The 18,963-nt window shown below is 36.0% G+C and overlaps 2 protein-coding genes across 7 annotated transcripts in view; one reads left to right on the top strand and one right to left on the bottom strand.

Moving 5' to 3' along the window:
• The window catches only part of ITGBL1 (integrin subunit beta like 1), a 146,683-nt gene extending 141,747 nt beyond the window's left edge, over nucleotides 1-4,936 (top strand). For both annotated transcript variants that reach the window (XM_071548785.1, XM_071548775.1), the window contains one exon: nucleotides 114-4,936. In XM_071548785.1, coding sequence (XP_071404886.1) covers nucleotides 114-205 — 92 coding nt within the window. In that variant the 3' untranslated portion in view covers nucleotides 206-4,936. The remainder of the gene's footprint in view (nucleotides 1-113) is intronic.
• FGF14 (fibroblast growth factor 14) overlaps nucleotides 1,329-18,963 on the bottom strand; it is a 423,741-nt gene continuing 406,106 nt past the window's right edge. For all 5 annotated transcript variants that reach the window (XM_071548797.1, XM_071548813.1, XM_071548833.1 and 2 more), the window contains 2 exons: nucleotides 10,608-10,806; nucleotides 1,329-8,047 (listed from right to left, as the gene is read on the bottom strand). In XM_071548797.1, the coding sequence (XP_071404898.1) occupies nucleotides 7,911-8,047; nucleotides 10,608-10,806 (336 nt within the window). In that variant the 3' untranslated portion in view covers nucleotides 1,329-7,910. The remainder of the gene's footprint in view (nucleotides 8,048-10,607; nucleotides 10,807-18,963) is intronic.

Below are 18,963 nucleotides of genomic sequence, written 5' to 3'. Positions count from 1 at the left end.
AACAATAAAGGAATAATGCAACTACTTTACCATGGCTTTTTACATCCCATAAACCCCATTTTAATGTAGTACATTTCAATTATGATAATTGCGCTTTATTCATTCTATTCTAGGCAACGGTGTTTGTAGCTGTGGAAACTGTGAATGCTGGGAAGGATGGAATGGAAATGCTTGTGAAATCTGGCTGGGGAGAGAATACCCTTAATGAAGGATGTCAAAGACTGAGAAGGTTTTTGTTGGTTTTTCTTTAGGCTGCTAGAACATTTAATTTTAGAAGTGCTCAGTGTGTGGGTGTGCATGTATGGACACATACATGGTTGAAGTACCTTAGAACACATTTGAGGACCTGCTCCTTAAAGAAATGCATCAAAAAACTAAAAAAGGGAGCAGGACAACCCCAGCTCTAGAAGGTGAAGTCATAAAAGATTGACCCTGTAGAACTTCTCTAGAGTTTTTTGTAAATTCAGAGGAACTGAGATTGTAGCTATAATGCCTGTTTCTTTAAGCGATGTTTGGAAAAGGTTTAAGAAAGCCTTTTTTTAACATTCTTTGCTTGGTCATCACCTCTCCTTATCAGTATACAACAATACCCCTGTAGAAGAGTAGCACTAGCTGAATATTTGTCAAGTGGCTAGTTTGGTTAATTTTATGGTGTTGGAAAATACATTATTTAACCCTTTTTCTTCTTTCTAACAGTCCTGATTGTGCACCAGCTCATAAATTGAGAGAATCTGTAAAGAAACCTATAAAAATATGGATTTTTTTTTTATTTGGTCAAATAATTGTCTAACTGAGGTCCAATTACATGACAACCATAAACTGAAACTCCAAAATCTTTGAAGAGACACTTTTGCACAAGAAAACTTCTTAGTTTCTGTGATTGATGTGTCAGTAAGTTGGTTATCTAATCTACATACTACAATGCTTTCAAATACATTTATAGAATCATAAGGAATGAAACTAATAAAGGTATAAATGTATGATTACCTATTCTGAATATGTATTCTGCAAGTCATAGGTACTTCTATCATACTGTTCTATGTAGGTACAGTTGCCTCTTAGAAGTAAAGTAAAAGAATTTTTTTTTATTAATAACTTTTAGGATGAAACTTCTGTTGAATATTAGAAATCACTGTTTATAACAGCTTGCACTGTCACACATGGTATTAATTGAATTTAACTGCTTTTATAGAAGTGGGAAACCTGAAGGTCAACTGACTTGAAAAATCATCTATGCTATGTAGTAGCTTGGTCTCAGCCAAAGATGTTCAGACAATGTCAACAAAGTAATTAAAGTTTTAATACAGTAAATACAAACAAAGCAGTGGTATGAACAAAAATTTTATTTTTATTTTCCAATGGTGAAATGCTGCTCAGTGTGAAATTCACATTGAGTTATGAACGATGCACATCTATTGGGACTTCCCTAATTTATTTACATATGAGTCTTGGTTTGTTTTTTTTTTTTGTACATGTAGATTTGGCAGCCCTTGAATTCTTTAGAGCAAAAAAAGAAATATACATTTTAGTTTCAAAAGTGTTTACATTTTGTGAAACCATGATTGAGAGAAAGATTGATTAAATGGATGAAAAATAATTATTTTAGATACCAAATTTCAACACTGGAGTTTAGGTGCCAAGGTCCTGATTTTTGAAGAGGTACAGGATTCAGAAATAATGGAACTACGTATCAATCAATTATTAGTCTAGAAATTAGTTTTCTTTTGTAAATAACAGTTTCAAAATAGGAAAATACAATGGTACAGAACATGTAATAGAATGCAAAATTTCAAAATAATTTATTTAAATGCGTTATTATTCCCCATTCCCATGTAGCTTTCTCTTTCACTTACCATTTTGTTTAGTTAGTCTGTATTCTTTCTTTCTAAAAATGAAGCCTGTGAAACTTATGTTCTCAGGGAGTATAACCACCAAACATCCAACTTATATAGTTATGCAGATAAATAATGAGACATACATCTGAAAGCTGTTAGCTGCTCCCTTATTAGATACCCAAAATATCAGGCAGAGTTCTAAAGCATATTGATATGGTATAAAGCATCTTCAAAGTAAAATTAATCTTGAAATTTTAGATTATATTTTATACTTATAACCCTTAACCCCCATGGAACTCAGAAGAAATATTTTCTTAAGTTTTAGCATATATGCATTTTGCCAACCCTAATGTCTGGAGAGCACAGATTGTTGCTTTTATTTATATTTATGAATACCCCTGACCTGAATAATCTTATAATCAGTGGGATTTTTGCATATACATTCATCTGTGGAATCAGAGTGTAAACAGTGAAGGATACAAAGTTTTCGTTTATTTCCTTCCATTTGTATTTAGTGCTGTAATAAGAAAATACTAGATAATTAAAACTCTTATACGATGTCAGTAGATGCTCTTGATTTGTTTTATGGCAACATAAGCAGATTTATATATACTGTAGATCAGCTGTGGCATTTCAGGTACTCATTCATATATAAAAGAAGAATTCTTTAGATGGTTGCAGTGTCATATTTGATGCATTTCACTTTGTAATTTGCTTTAATTTTAAATTTATATACTTAAAGAGTGTAAGGTATTTCCTATTTCTAGTTTGTTGGTTTTTTTTTTAAAGAAAAATAATCGACTCCAACATTTTGACTACTGGATGGATACACAGCCATAGCATTTCAAAAACTGTTATCCAAATTGTTTTTTAAGTTACATATGGAAAAAAAATAGAATATCTATGACAGTTACTCTCAGTGTTTCATTAAAATGCAATTATCAAACAAAGTGGTGCTATTATTATAAACCATAAAGTATTAACCAAGACTACTAAAAATGTAATGTACACATTATTTTTTTTCCAATTTTTATTCGGTTTCTTATAATGTTGCTCCAGCATTTCCCCTGCTCTTCATGCTGAGGTAACTGGTGGTGTGACACCCAAAAGATCTGTTTTGTGGCTAATTTCCTCATTAGAAAAATGAGATTGGAAGGAATAAGATTATTATTACACATATGTGAATATAATACTGTAGTAACAAATTGTTATTTTGTACCTCATTCCCTATGATGGGAATTCCAGATACAGAAACTGGAAAAGCAGGAAGAGGTGTAAGGAAGTGAAACTTACTGCTTGATTCTTTATAACTGCTGACTGTAAAAACTTGCTCCTAGGCCTATGGCAAAAGGCAAACCCAAATTGGATAAATGAGGATTTTGTACTGATTAGAAAGATAAACCTTATAAACAAAAAGATACTACAGCCTTGCTTTCTTAGGAGAGAAAAACACAGTCCAGAAGTGTGCTGAATGCTTCTATAAGAGACTTGCAGGATTATGCCTGTTGTATATAACATATCTGTAATATCAGCTACAAAACACCTGTGGATTGATTTACTTCTACAAATTATTAACCTGCTTGTGATCCTTTTTTTTCCCACTGGCCATACTCTCTTTCAGAAACATGTAGATGAACATTTACTCATGTACCTGCTCTCATTTTTCTGATGCTTTGCCCTTGCTTCTTTGCAGAATGACATCTCACTTTGTAGCTAAATGACACAGCTACATGACACTGGAATGGAGAAAGCTAAGTTGAACATTCCTGTGACTAGTTAATAGAACAAAAATTTTATTACATCTTTAAAAATAAGTGATAGCATTTGCATTAGTCATCACCAAAAACAACCCTGTTATTAAACATTTTAAAATGCTTGCACAGAATATGAATTTATCTAAAGGGTCATTTAAAAGAAAGAGAACCTTCTCATTTAGTGTAATTTTGCTTGCATTCCCATTTGAATAGAGCTGAACAATTTCTTCTTTATGCCAATAAACATAAGGATCAGCATGACACACTTTAACTGCATGGACCAAACTGCCTGATTTCATATCTCATTGCTTAAACTAGTTTTAAATCAAGAGAAAAAGTTTCCCTACAACTATATATATAATGCCAGAGTTCTTAGTATTCTTTCAGGTACATGCCATAGTCAAAGTGAATAGCTTTGCTTTATGGAGAAAGGGAGGGAAGGGGAGAGGTTTATTAAGAACCAACCTGACTACATAAGTTAAAGTTTATGAAAATGACAGTAGATTAAAAAAATCACTTGAGAATGGCTAAATACCCCCAGCAAATTAAGCAAATGCTGTGTTATGTGAACCACAAAGCAATTTAATGGGGCTGGAGCCCTTCCTATAGGTTCTATCATGTGAGCAATCTCATAAGGATTCTTGTGTATTTATAAAATTTTTGAAGTACAACAAAATGGTGCTTTTTTGAAGTAGTTCATATCTACTTAAAACTGGATTTCTAAAACTGTGCAGGTGTGACTGATTTTGCCAAATAGAATTGTAGCTGAAATACAGATTAAAAGAAAAGAAGAGGAAAGAGATAATAACTATGTGCAGTGTTAACATATAAAATGGTAAAATGAGGTTAGACTGCTGTGCTAACAGTCTCTCAGAGATTAGAGAAAACCCAGAAGAACAAAGCAAGCATGCAAAAGACCTGGAACATTGCAGTTTCACAGACAGCTGCACATGTAAGTACAAAACCCCCAGTCTCTAAATACAAATTGATTCCATCAGGTTTACTATACAGTACTTTAGTAGTAACAGATAGTTGAAAACAGCTTTCACTTAAAAGCAAAATTAATTTTAGAGGGAAAGAAATGGTGAAGTCTCATCCTAGAGAACAGCAAGAGAGGTATTATATTAAGGAGCTATTTTTTTCTTTGGCATGGTAAAGGGGGAGAACTGAGTTTGCCAGCCTATTTACATGAAGATTCACCATCCTGTGGCCAGTGCAGTGATGTTTTGCACAGTCTACTTCTTACATAAACCTTTTTGTTGGTTTCTGATATGCCTTCATATAAATGTTTTATTCATCATGTTGACTCTGTGTATACAACAAATAAGAATAAACAAACTATACAATGCAGACAAACTCTTTGCATATATGTATGTAAATTTAGTAATACTGACCAACAGTTCTTTGACAGACACAACCTACAACATGCAGTTCATCCTTGCCATCCTCTTCCCATGCAACAGATGAGACAAGACAAAACTAAATTGAAGAAACAAAGCACAAAGACACCTTTGTTATGTTTAAACAGAATGTAGAAAAAAATTTAGGACCTCTATTTGTTGGATTAAACATACATATGAATTTAGCCCACACCAACAAAACCAGAAAACAACAATTGAAAGAAATGCTGTATTTCCGTTTTTCACTACTTACAGAAACTAAATCTGTCCTTAATTAGTCTCCCAGACTGGTTCACAGATCATAGCTACTCAGGATAAAAAGGTTAATGTGGAAAAAAATATAGGATCAGACCATGAACCAGAAACTCCTTACATGGCTCATCCAGGTCTCCAGCCCTGTCTCTCCTCAGGCTCTTTACACTGGGTGAGTAAAAAGACAGCTGGATGGGACGTGAACTCACCTATTCTGTCCTCATGAAGAAGGTGAGAGAAAATGTAGCCTTCAGCTCTATTGTCTCACTTGAAATACTGTGAAATGCTCCTCTTATAATTGTAGGAAGGCCTGGGGCTGCCCTCAGATAACCATGTGAATTGCTTTGGTTTTGTTTTGTTTTCTCAGGGATGGTGCACAAATCCCACTAGACCCGATGGGATGGGAAGGGCACACCAAAGTTTTTAATAGTGTTGTTTTCTCCATGCACACATATTTATTGCTAGCAGACAAGGGCACAGTCTAAGTCAAAATTTCTTTGCATTTTTATCACAGTTTTAGACTAGGTTTGGTTTGGTTTTTTGGTTTTTTTTTCCCTCTGCCTGGATAGAGGGTTTTATGCTTAACTCATTCCCTCCCTAGAAAGACCCAACATCAAGCATTAGCTTGCTGTTCTCATAGCACATATACCAAAAGGAAGTCTGACCTATAGAAAAAAAAGTTTATCTAGACTTTAGTAGCTTTACAGTAGCCTCCTTGAAGAGTGCACTAAATGTTTCCTATAAAAAACAGAACACATTTGAAAACTATATGAAGAGTTCATTCAGACTGAAACAGTGGTTCAGCTGAGCAGATATGAAGTTTGAAATAACCAGTAGCCTCTCTTAGGGACATCAGCACAAAGATGTGATCAAACAAATTGCCAGAAATACAGTGCTAAAAAGGGAATGGATTGTTTCCTCTCTTTGTCTTTAAATATCAAGTTAATAGCAAGAGGCCAAGAGAGTCTTGCCACACAGTTTTCCAGACTGAGATACAGTTTGATCTTTGCTGCCATTTCTGAGAAATAAATTCCTCTTAAACATACAGAGGGTGCCCATATTTTTAACCTTCTGAAAGCCTGTGAAAAAGTGTGCAAAAACTTCAGTGGCACCTCTGTGGCATTCTCTAAATCTTCTCCCCCCATGCCTACCTCACCCTGCTCCATCCTTCGCATCATTGGCTTAATTGTTCACAAGTGACAAACTCAGAAGGGTTGATGTTATTTCTGGTAATATGATCCAAGGCTTTAATTTTATAATATTTTTGATTTCTTCTAGATTTATGTAGGAGAAAGTACAGTATATAGAGATCAAGGCAAGGCACCTTCAATCTAGCAATTTGGTGGGCATGTTACTCTTGGAAGCTGGGTGGAGGTACATACTGGGATATCAGTGAAATACATAGGACCGGACTTCGCATGCTTAGCTAAAAGTAAAAATAAGGTTTTGTAATATGTCAAGTTTTAAAACCTTTTCTTTTTAAATACCAGAAGTATTAAACTATAATTTGTAACTACCCTTTGCATTGGTGCTGCAAAAAAGAACACAACAACATCCTTGCCCATGCTTTGCTAAGTAGATGTGGAATTCAGCCAAAAATAACAATGGCATTAAGTTCAGTTCCTTAAAAACAGGAAAGGATTATATTTGAAATGGATTTAGGTAGCGCAATTCTGATTAATCTTACTTATTTTTTTAATTGGTGGTGGTTGTTTTTCAAACAATGAAGATTTAGTAGATGAAAAATGAGCCTTAATTCAGGCCTACAAGGCCTACAAAATTCTTTGGACCCACTTTCCCAAAAATTAGTGGGTCTTGCTCGCTGGGCAAGGCAAATGTTACCATTACCAGTAAGCCTGTGATATGTATAAAACACACACACAAAAAGAAACTATAGGGGGATGCCAAACACGCATTTCATAAAACTCCCCGTTGGTTGTGTTTGACACTTTTCCCTCCACTATAATACCAACCTCAGAAGCACAGTATCTTTTACTAAAGAGTATTCACATTTAATCAATATTGTAAGCCAGAGACAACGATCCTATTCTTTATAGATATAATTTGTAATAATAGATTTTTGAAGGCTTCCTGATTCCCTGATTGCTTTCAAAACCAAGCCACCGGCAACACTTAAGTTATAGAGAAACACAATCCCTGCAAAAGGTCACAAACAGTGGAGCGAGCAGCCTTATAAAAAAGGGAAGAAGAGAAATCCATAATAGCACAGGTTTACAGCATCTAACTAGAAATTACTTGATTATTTGTGTGCTACAAAATAGAACTTAAACACATGGATTTTGCTGAAAGTGGACTCAAAAAGGGATTATGGGCAATTGTCAGCAGGCAAGGTATCAAGTGTACTTGTGAAGTATGTCATTCACATGAAGTGTCACAGTCACAGAAAAGATATTAAAAAGGCATTCCAATATCTGGTAGGGCATTCCATGGTCTGAGTTTAGCTGGTTCGTCCAGGTGTCTTCTTGTTGTGGGTGGAGCTACATGTTGAGATTTATCTACTTGCAACAACTCAGTTCAGAAACAGCAACGGGCAAGTCAGTGACTTGTCGCAAGCTGATCCACAGACACTGCCGAGAGGAAGTCTGGCAAGGATAAATCGCTCAACTGTACTCAGGACTCAGTAAGTCACAACACCTGTGAGGATCTGGCTATGTCGTCTTGCTCTTGTTAACTGGTTTGCCACCATTCATTATTGCAGATGCACTTGTGCTTTTACTTGGAGTTACCCCAGCCTTTGGCACTGTTTCTCCAATATCATGCAAAGATGGTTCTCGATACATGGCAACTGAGGGGAGAGAAGAGAAAGGGAGAAGCATTTTAAGAATGCATCACATGTAAGAGTTCATCTCAAATAGGATTAATTATCTGCAATAACTGATATTGTAATATGTTCCTTTTGCATACCAGGCAAACTATTTATTTTGACAGACACTTGTTTTGCATCACTGATAGATTTGATTGACCCTCCAAAATTCTCACTTCTTCCACATCTCACTTAAAAACAGCAGGAAATTACATACTTACTTGTTTGATGGACACTAGATTCTTGAAAATTAAAGACTAATGTTTGGTCTTTGCATAAGGCAAAAACATAAAAATGTAAATGTATATACACATGTGTATATATATATATATGTGTGTGTGTGTGTGTGTGTGTGTATATATGTATTCCTTAAATAAATATTAAATTACCATGCAAGCTTTTAGAAGTAAAATATGATAAGACAGACTATTTAGAAAATACAGTCATCTAGATTTCTGTTCCTTTTTAGTCATATTTTGGAGGACTAGGCTAGGGCCCAATTCTACAAAGATATGTGTACATCAGTCTCTCAAATCTGAGGAAGTTGGCCATGATCGCTTCAGGTGCGCCCTGAAGAAATATCCAGGAGATGTAGAGAATACACCAGAGGTTTGGGGGGGTTTTTTCCTCCTTTTCAAAAACATATGCAGTAGCCACTGATCTCCACTGAATGTAGAAGTGCAGAAAACTCCAGATTAAACTATTAACTGAATTCTTAGAGGAATTAAAAGTTTGCCCCTGGCCTTCAGTTCCTATCTAACCACCTGAAATTCTTTCATGAAAATACATGTATTCAATTACACAGTTCCAGCATTAAGCTGCCTTAATGATTAATGCTCTTGGATAATTCAATTTCATTTTCCATGTCACTGAATCAGGTAATATTTCCACTTATACCTAACTGCAGTAGCATTTATTTATATCAGAGCAATGTTAAAAGAGATGTCAATGCAGTCAAAGGAATTAATCATCACACTGTGATTTTGGGCCTGGCTATGTGTTGCTATAGAGAGCACAATCCCTTCATCCCTTGGCTAATGAGAGTAGGAGGTTGGAGCATCAAAGTACTGACCTTGATCTTCAATGGTGTGAAGTTTCATAATAAATATAAAGGGCCCCACAGCATCATTAACTAATCAAATACTTGTTCTAACATTTCTAGTGACATAATCTACATCCTTTTATGGCTTCTGAAAGACTGAAATTAAACGTCTTCTTTAGAGTACATAAGGCTGGTTATGATCTATGTCTTCAGAGTGTCCCATAGCTGTGTTTAGGGCACTTTGCTGATTAATTAAAAGAGCTTGATGAAATAACACTGTGACCTACAAAATTGTAACTTGAACAACAGGAGATGGAACTATAAAGTAAGGAATTATGTAGCAGAGATATCATATCTGATGATTCTCATAGGCAATATAATTCAAGTTACTGCTAAGCATTGTCTAAGCTATTTTTATAGTCTGATCATCCAAACATTATTGAAAAATAGTAACTTCTTTCCTAATCCATATTAATTTGCATTGCTTTTAAAAGTGCAGGGGTTTTCCCTCCCTACAGTTCTTACAATATAATATTAAGAGATTGAGACGTAAAGTATTAATACTGTTGAGAGCTCATAGAACTACTGTAAGCTTTCTCAAGACAAGGAGGGTAAGAAAGCATCAGCCTGAGTTCAAATATGAAATTAAAATATTAGCTTATTCTGATTCTTTTTTATGATGAAATTAAATATTTAACATACTGATCCTTTAACTAAAAATGTTAGTTAAAATATCAAAAGAAATTGGACTGCTAACTAAAGCATTACTCAGATATGTGTTTTTAGATGTTAAGTAACAGATAACTTTCAGAATGACTGAGGATTTGTGTAGCAATAATTTGGAGTGCCATCAGGACAAGAAGTGAAAGGCAGCATAGGTTTATGAAGACCTGCAGAATACACAGAGTAAGACAAAAGCTCTAAGATATAAATGGATGCATTTTGCAGAGAAGGTGTGACATCATTTTAATTTGTAAGGTTACTATTTCTGTTATTTGCTTCTATCTTGGTTTAAAGGCCAACTTACACAAATTTTGTACATTACACCAACTGGCAAAGTCATACAGCATGATCTATTTTATAAAGAGACCTTCCTGTTTTGTATTAGAAAGCTTTTACTTTGAAATGGTGACATTTCATCTATTCCCTATTTAACTCCCAATTATCCTACAATATCCATTATTTCATTCTGCCTGATGAAAGGACTATTTTCTTAGTGCAAGGCTTACAACAGCTTTTGCTCTACTAACAGAATATTTTAGAAGCAGCACAGTGCACTTCTACAAAAGATTTCTTTTCTTGTAGAATGACCTCTTAATCCCTAGAAAAATGTTTTCACGTATGCTCCTTCTATTATTACTATGCTAAAGCACAAAACTACTCTGTGAATCTTTGGAACTGTTGTTGGGAATGGCCCATATTCAGAAAGGGCGTTTTAGAACCATTCTCTCTTCTTGTGAGATTTATAGGTGGGTCTGCCAGCACTGTATGGAGCCTCACCTTCCAATGGCTTGGGTAGAAAATGAGCTGCTGGTTTTGTTTTCTTCACTCTGTTTCCTTTCATGACCTGCCCTTCTTTGTTCAGCCCCAAGAACCAGGCCCTTCCGGACTCCTGTTGTCTGTAGAGCATGGATGAGTAGATTACATAATAATTTTCAAAAACAGACTCCTTGAATTTGCACTCTGGTGTAAAAAGTTCCTGTGGGGGGAAAAGTAAATGTTAAATGGTATCTCTGAAATGCGGTTTCTGTTTTGTTAACTTACAAATACCTCTTGATAAGTTTATTATTTGACTTATAATAAGGTTCTGCTTCAAGAACAGGGGTTTTGTCTTCCTCTGGAAGACCTCCAGGTGAATTTATTTCACTTCCCATGGATGCCTCAGTTTTCCCATCTGTGCAACAGGGACAGTATATTGTCAAAGTAGAAAGGAAGCTACACAGGCATAAAAACACTTTTTTTAAAAAAACCAGGTATAATTATTATAGTGCTTATTTTTTCTGATAGCATACCCTTATAAAGATTAAGAATGTCTATGCTAAAATAGCATTAATGAGATAATAGTTCTAACATACTGAATGCAGCAAACTCCCTCTGGTTTACAAAAAGTAATATCTGATGCTCAAAATGCAGCTACCAATGTATCAAAATATATATCATTTCCTGGAATCCACATGGCCCAAAACACCACAGGAAAAGACAAATTTCTGGACAAAGAAAAATAATTCTTACTGACATCCTCAGCATTGATTCCAAAACTGGCAGGTTTTGAGAAATCACATTCAGTAACAGCAGTTGTCCTAAACTCTTTATAGAGGTTAATCTAAGCACAAATTTCTGCAGACCAGCAGCCAAATAATAATAATTTAAGTATAGATATATATTTTAATAACACAAATAACTAACAAAATAAACAATATGAGTATACATTGAGATAAAGATTACCAAAATTCTTTGAAAAAAATCAGCAAGTTAGTAAGGAAAAGAAAATCCATTTAAAATATCACAAGAAAATAGGATTCTGCGTGATGTGGTTTTCAGTCTGTGGACCCATCTGCTGAAGCCTGTAGAAGAAATGAGACATAAAAGGAGGAGGTAGATGTGGAAGCTTACTAAGCTTTCAGAGCTCAAAGTTCTCAGCCCTGAATACACTTTTTTTATTTCTTTATCTTTCTCAAGCAGTAAAAAAATCTGGAAACATCCTATCTTTTCACTTCTCCATTTACAGTATTTTTTATCCGTTTCTTTTTGCTCCTGGCCCCATGCAGTATTGAGTTAACACCCAGCACGCAATGTGTTTTCAAGGTCTCTATGCCATCCCCTGCCTATATATTGTAAGAATTTCACAGCTATTTCTGTCACAGATTTACTTTCTGGAAATCAAAGTCCTTAAAGACACAGCTCCCCATACCAAAAAGCAAGATGAAAGACCTCTGAATCTGCAATAGATGTCAGTACACAACCAAGTTCTTCTAATGTGTTGGGGTACATAATATTTGTATTGCCATGCCTTAAGTTACCACCTGTAAGCAAAGCTGTCTTGATGAACACCAGGCATCCTCTTCACATTCTCAATTATGGAGCATCTTTGAACGTCAGATAAAAAGAATTAATGTATTTTATGCAGCAACAGTCTAAAAGCAGTTGCTGGAGCAGCTGGAGAATAATTTGTGAGCTTGTCTTAAAACAGGTTGCTTTGGCTGTGTGAACCAGTATGCTTAGTGTCTATAGGTCACACTCATTTACAAATATTCTCTGATATGTGCACTACCACTTCTTTACCCTCTATGTGCACAACTGCATACACACACACACAAGCACGCACGCACATAAATGTATGGGAATACAAAACTGCAGAAAGCCTCCCCAGGCCGATGAGACCTAAGCCAGTCTGCAGACACTTTGCATTTGACAAGATCTGCAGTTTCTGTGTTTTCCCTGCTCTCTCTAAAACCTGTTTTGCAACATCTATTGTTCCCCTTTCGTTGTGTTCATGAATGGATTAGCTCTAGTTACCTGCTCTCCCCATGATTAATATAGGATAGCCCTTAGTTTACACAAACCCTCCTATGTTTAGCATACTCAATCTTGCTAGCCCCATATTAGACCTAAATTTTTTACAATAAATGTCTTCGTTCTTCCTTGGGATGGAGTCCGTATCTTATTGACCGTAACGCAAATGCAAATACAGTCTGTAAAAGAAATACTGAATACAAATGACAGGAAACACCTTAACTGCACCTTCTTTGCCACAGGGCTTTTTCTGTCTCTGTTCCAAGACTTTAAGACATCTGTTGTTTGTGTTAGTCTCCTTTCTCCTCCACTGATTTCAAATCACAGTAGGGCTCAAGGAGACTGAAAATAAAATCAGAAGGCAGGGTGGCATGCTGGAGGGAATGCCTGGTAAAACCTAGCACAAGCATTTACAATCGAGTCATGTTTCTCAGCTGTTGAAACAGCAGATGCTAATCAGGAAATGCCTACACAGCTCTCCTCATTACCTACTTCACTGAAAATTCTACCCTCTGTGTTCCCCACGAAGTTTTACTTCCTTGTAAAGCTCAATTACCATAAACACTACTTCTTAGCCAATACTCACATTTTCTCTTGCTATAAACAAAAGCTGTTTGTCATTCTATGTTCCTCCGTAGAGATAGTTGGCTGCCTCTAAATGTTACTTGTGTGTTTTCCCCAACAATATCCATTACCACATTTAAAGGGCATTCCTTCAAATCATATCCTTTATCTGAATCAAACCCTGCTCTTTCCTCTCTCACTTCTTTGCCATGTACTGTATGTTTCTGACAGTGCACAGCATATTAAGTGGTAGGTATTTGCTTTGCCAAGTGAAAAAAACATGGATTATGTCAACACAAATACTTGGCTACTCCTGGACAAACTGGCATCATTACTATTATGTAGTTATAAAAAACATAGTCTGATAATGTATGTAGGTTTTGTGGGGGTTTTTTTTTGGGGGGGGGGGTGGGGTGGAAGGTGTTGGGGTTTTTTTTTGGTTTTTTTTTTGTTTGTTTGTTTTGGTTGGTTTTTTTGTTGGTTTTTTTTTTTTTAACCTACAAGGAAGGATCAAACCTGAATATTGTACTCTGCCTAAAAATAATGCAGCTATCCAACTCCAGATGTCTGGGTCATGTAACAGCTTTGGACAGGGTTTGCATTCATCCAGTATATTAGGATGCAATTCTGCCTGGGGTAAACTCTCAGTCAAAAAGTCACTTAAATATATGTTACTTTAAAGTAGACTAATAATTCCACTGATGCGGGGAGTATTCATGAATGAAAATTAGGTACTTGACAATTATTATACTGAACTGCAGCCATCAGTTTCTCTGAGGAAAGAGTCAGAAGGAGACTTCTGGAATGGCCACTTTCCCTGGGGATCAGGTAGAAATCAAATATTTCTAAGTTAAGATTGATGCCTAAAAGTCTTGCCTCCGACACCATCTCAGCTGGCTGAAAAGCTATAAGCATCTACACTTTCTTCAGTAAAGTAGCCATAACACCTAAGATGCTGGTTTTACACATACCTAAGAAAATCTAGATCTGTATACCTAAGACTCAACCTGGTAAGAACACTCAGAAAATTACTGATGTGCTAACAGCACCAACTTAAAAAACATCCACAGGTGACTTTATTCAAATATGTTGCTGGAGAGAAAGGCAGTACAATGGCATTTTTAACAAGAAATTTAATGGTGAGGGCACTCCCCTAGGCTATATGCCCAGCTGTATCCAATCTGAAGGAATCCAAATCTGCATCTGGCTGACATGAATAATTTAGATCTTCCCTACAAGAATGACTTTTTGTGGTTTGATCCCAGGACATTCTGTATTAGGAAGTAACATGATCTGCAAACAAGAACTTGTGCTCAGGATTTATATTTCAAGGTCAATGCTCAGATTTAAATTGTAGTTTTATATAAAAAGTGGGTTTATCCTGTCAAAGCAACATTAGAAAAATAAAGTGTATGCTAGCTGCCAATTTCCAAAACACCAGGAGCAGGTTTTGGCAGTGAACTGCACTCTGATACAGCTTCCTGGGTCCTGGAGAAGTGAAGAATGCATATATGAAACTGCATCTTGCTGAGAGGGATTTTCACTTGGATAATTTTGCTATATTTTCATCAAATTTTTGCTTGATGTGAGTCCTAGTGGGAGATATTTTAATTCTTCTGGTTGTAGTAGCATTAATATTATCGCAACACACAGATTGTGAGTTCAAACTTGTGGGATCAGAAGTTGTGTAATTGTGGAGGTCTTAGTTTTGTGGCCTCCACCACTGTCTCCAAATCTCAGCATTATAGTATTACTTCATAATGATGGGGGCTTAGCTCAAGGAATCATGTGGTACAACAAAGCTCAGGTTACTTGTGGTGTCAACATGGAGATATAAGGATTGTTGGAAAGCAATTCAGATGCCAGTTAAGACAAATTCCCTAGCAAGCAATGTCTTTCGGTCAACCAAAGGTTGAAGCCTAACATGATGAAGCGAGGCCTCAATGACAATCAATAATAGTAAAAAGTATAGTTCAAAATCAAAGTGCAGCAAACTTTATTGTCCCACAATTCATTGAGCAATTGAAAATACAGGGATGCATTATCAGTGTAACTTCTAACTGCTGGAACTTCATAATTGAGTCTGTTCCATTTAACTACCTTTAGTGAAGGTGCACATATCCATTTGCATCCATGGTCTTTCGATTAAAATAAGCCTCACAAAGCACAGCATTTACCTACTACAGCTCTCAGAAAGAAGAAATATGCTGTGAATCACAGAGTTACGAAGTAAAAGCTAGCATGACAACACAACTAGCCATGGGAGAACATGTAAGACCATGTCCTATAATGGTCAGTTGTTCCAACATCAAGAACTTCCACAAAAGTTTCCTACCTTCTAGTCCTGAACATTTAAGCCTCTTTAGATTTCTGGTTTATTCTGAAATATAGGAAAGAAGGGTGTCATTCTAGATACAGCACACAGAAATGACAGAGCTAGCAGACATCCTCTTGAATTGTTGCCAGCAACAAGCAAGGAGGCAGAAGACGCCCCTGGAGATGGGCACAAGAAGACTTGTTCATCACATTAGGCAGTAAAAGGTTGGCTGCAGGCTGAACTAGCTGCAGTTTCTCCTTGGTGCCATGTGGAAAACAAAATCACAATACAAACTCAAAGACATTGCCAGGCAAGGAAAAGCCAGGCTAATAAAGCACTGTAAAAAAACCCTGATACTATTTATTTGCACTGAGAAGTCCAGGTTATGGACCAGAACCACAATGCTTTTGAAGCACTGACAGAGTGGAATCTGCCTGATATGAGCACCTCACAATTCAAAAATCCAAAACATCCAATCAGTGATAGTAGCTGGTTATCAAACTTTTTTTTGTAGAAATGATGACAAAGGATTCTTAAGGAAAGACTGGAGAAAGGGCAACATTAGGTTTGTGGAGGCTTATGGGAAATTTCTGCAGAAGGAGAAAAGCAGCATAGAGTCAGCACAACAGTGTTTTGAGGATTAGAGACTAGCAACACAGGAATAAAAAGAATGAAGTGACATTTTAATAATGGATAGAGAAGTTGGAAATTACTCATGCAGAAGGGACTTAAAATTGAAAAGACATAGTTTGTTGATGAGGAAAAGGCACTCAAAAGAGAAGAGTAATACAGTTAAAATAATGAAGTTGGGAAATGAATTTATTGGCAGACTTCTGAATGGAAACTGTGGGCGTAGCACTGTATTTCTCAGTGCAGGAGGGGAGGATGCTGCAGTAACCGAGGTGTGAAATTACGAGATCCCAGAAAACAGCTATAGTGCAATGGGAGGGCAAAAGGCTTTGTCAAAGACATATTTATGCAGCAAAATCTGTAAGATCTTGAGGCTTCTCCTGCACATGAGACCTGCAATACACTCTCTGACTCGCTGCACATTGAATTAGGTTAGCTAGACTACCTTCTTACAGTATACCTAACTGAAAAATACTGATGTAAGAAACCAAAAAATTTACTTAAGGTTTCCCATCCATAGCACCAAATTATTCCAACACTTAAGCTGGCCATAAGTCTGCAGTTCAAAATAATCTTGTGCATGAGTTTCTCTTCAAATGACAGAAAACACAGCAACACATGGTTATGTACCTTACAGATTAACAAGAAATTTATATTTCTTGTATGTTCAGAAGACATTTACTGGATCTGTGCCTAAAAGCCTCATAATAAAAACATAATTTTAAAATATAAGAACAAGCAAAGTTAGCAGAATTTTCTGTATGGAAACTGGTCACCTAAGATACTGAGGAGCACAAGACTTTAGCTATGACTACAAGCTTTGCAGTCACTTTACTAATAAAGCTTCAAAATAAATGGCAGTAATAGCTGCAATCCTGCAAATGCCCCATCAAAGCAGCAAACACTCAGAACTCCTTTCACATACTTTCCACCATCTTCTGACAGAAAATTTCCTTAAAGATTACAACATTGATAGTATACCATTATTGGCTCTTCTAAGCTAATGTTATTTCTGTCCACTGGAAGTTTGCTAAACATGTGGACTTAAAAAAAAATAGGACTTGATATCATGTAGGTAAAAACCAGTGATGATTCTTGCTGATTACAGAATCACTGAGAGTGCAGTAAAGATGTCAGCATGTAAAAGCAAAACTTTTTAGCTACATATCCTGTCTCTCATTTTTAACTTCTTAAAAGATTTGAACATGTGAATATCACTGCTTGTAAAGAAACAAAACACAACTTTAGACTAAATTTAAGAAAAATTCTATGAAAATTATTGCAAATATTACCACTTACTTTACTGGGATTCTAATTAAAGAGTATATGGATGGTCATGTTGATCATGTATCCTTTCTTTTAATCATTTACATTCATAAGCACCTAAAATAAGGTCATGAATAAAAGCCACATAGCATATATAAAGATGAACTAACAAAAATTAGCTTGAACAGATACCTGTGTGTTTAAGAGGATCACAGAATGACAGAATAATTACTGTTGGAGGGGATCTCTGGAGATCATCTAATCCAACACCCAGTACTAAATATAGCCCGAATTTGGCTTAATTTTATGTCCAGACTGGAATTATAGAATCATTAAAGTTGGAAAAGGCCTCCAAGGTCCTCAAGTCCCATCTGCCAACTAAACCATAGCACTGAGTACCACATCAAGTTGTTTCCTGAACAGGGGTGGTGACTCCAGGAATGGTAATTCCACCACTTCCCTGGGCAGCCCATTCCAGTGCTTAACCTTTCCATGAAGAAATTTATCCTGATGTCCAATATGAACCTCACCTGGCACAGCTTGAGGCCATTTCCCCTTGTCCTGTCCCTGGTTGCCTGGGAGAAGAGGTAGTTGTAGAGAGTAATAAGGCCAAATCAGAACATAAAGGAGTTTGGATTACAAAAATCTCCTTGTTTCATAACAGAAACATTGATTTGCTTACAAGTAGAGGATATGGCCATATTGTACTACAATGTATGAAACACAATGTGTGGAAGGCAGAACACATGCTCATCACTTGCATAAACTTACCATTTGCAAGACTAAACAATGACATCAGATAAAAGTATATTTTAAATAACAACTTAAAGAATGATCCCAAATTGCTAATTATATGCACTAGCCAGGAAAAGTCTTACATATTCTCTCTCCTTCTACTACATAAAAGCTAATATTATGCTACAAGCAGTGTCCAGGTATTTATCTTCTTTTGTTCACTACCTACAATTCAGAGTCATCAGCTCAGTAGGATATGGCTGAAATAGAACAAATTTTCCCTGATATAAGTATTCATGATCTATGTTATTTAAAGTTGTACAATTTGACTCAAAAAACAATTAACTAATGTCTGTGAAATGCAACCCATCATGAATATCTGAAATGTAACCCTCACATTAGGAGTCAGTGAGTAGAGGTTGTTTAAATTTAAGGGAAGGTTTAGGGCAGAAGCCTAGAAAAGTTTACTAATTTTCAAAACTGTCTTTATGGCACGTGTGTCAAAACTAGAATACTTCACCCAGTGCTCAGGAGAAGAACCACTAAAAAATGTTGTCTTGCTTAAATAAAAGAATGAAAATTAATTTTAGAAATTTTATTGAGAAGCCAGATTTTTAGCCATGGGCTTCAGCACACCAACAGCCATCACACATTATAACATATGGTCAAGTATGGTATCCTCACAGACATATAAAAGTGTAGTGAAGCAAATTTCTGCTTCAGTTCAACTCTGAACTTTCACAGAAATGTGTAATTTTTGGCTTGAGTACATCTTTGGCTTTAAAGGAAATATAGGCAGAATCCTTGTATAACTAAAATGAGAGATTCATT

The sequence above is a fragment of the Pithys albifrons genome, chromosome 1 (genome assembly GCF_047495875.1).
Source record: "Pithys albifrons albifrons isolate INPA30051 chromosome 1, PitAlb_v1, whole genome shotgun sequence".
Lineage (NCBI taxonomy): Eukaryota > Metazoa > Chordata > Aves > Passeriformes > Thamnophilidae > Pithys > Pithys albifrons.
This window is presented reverse-complemented; position numbering and strand designations above follow the sequence as displayed.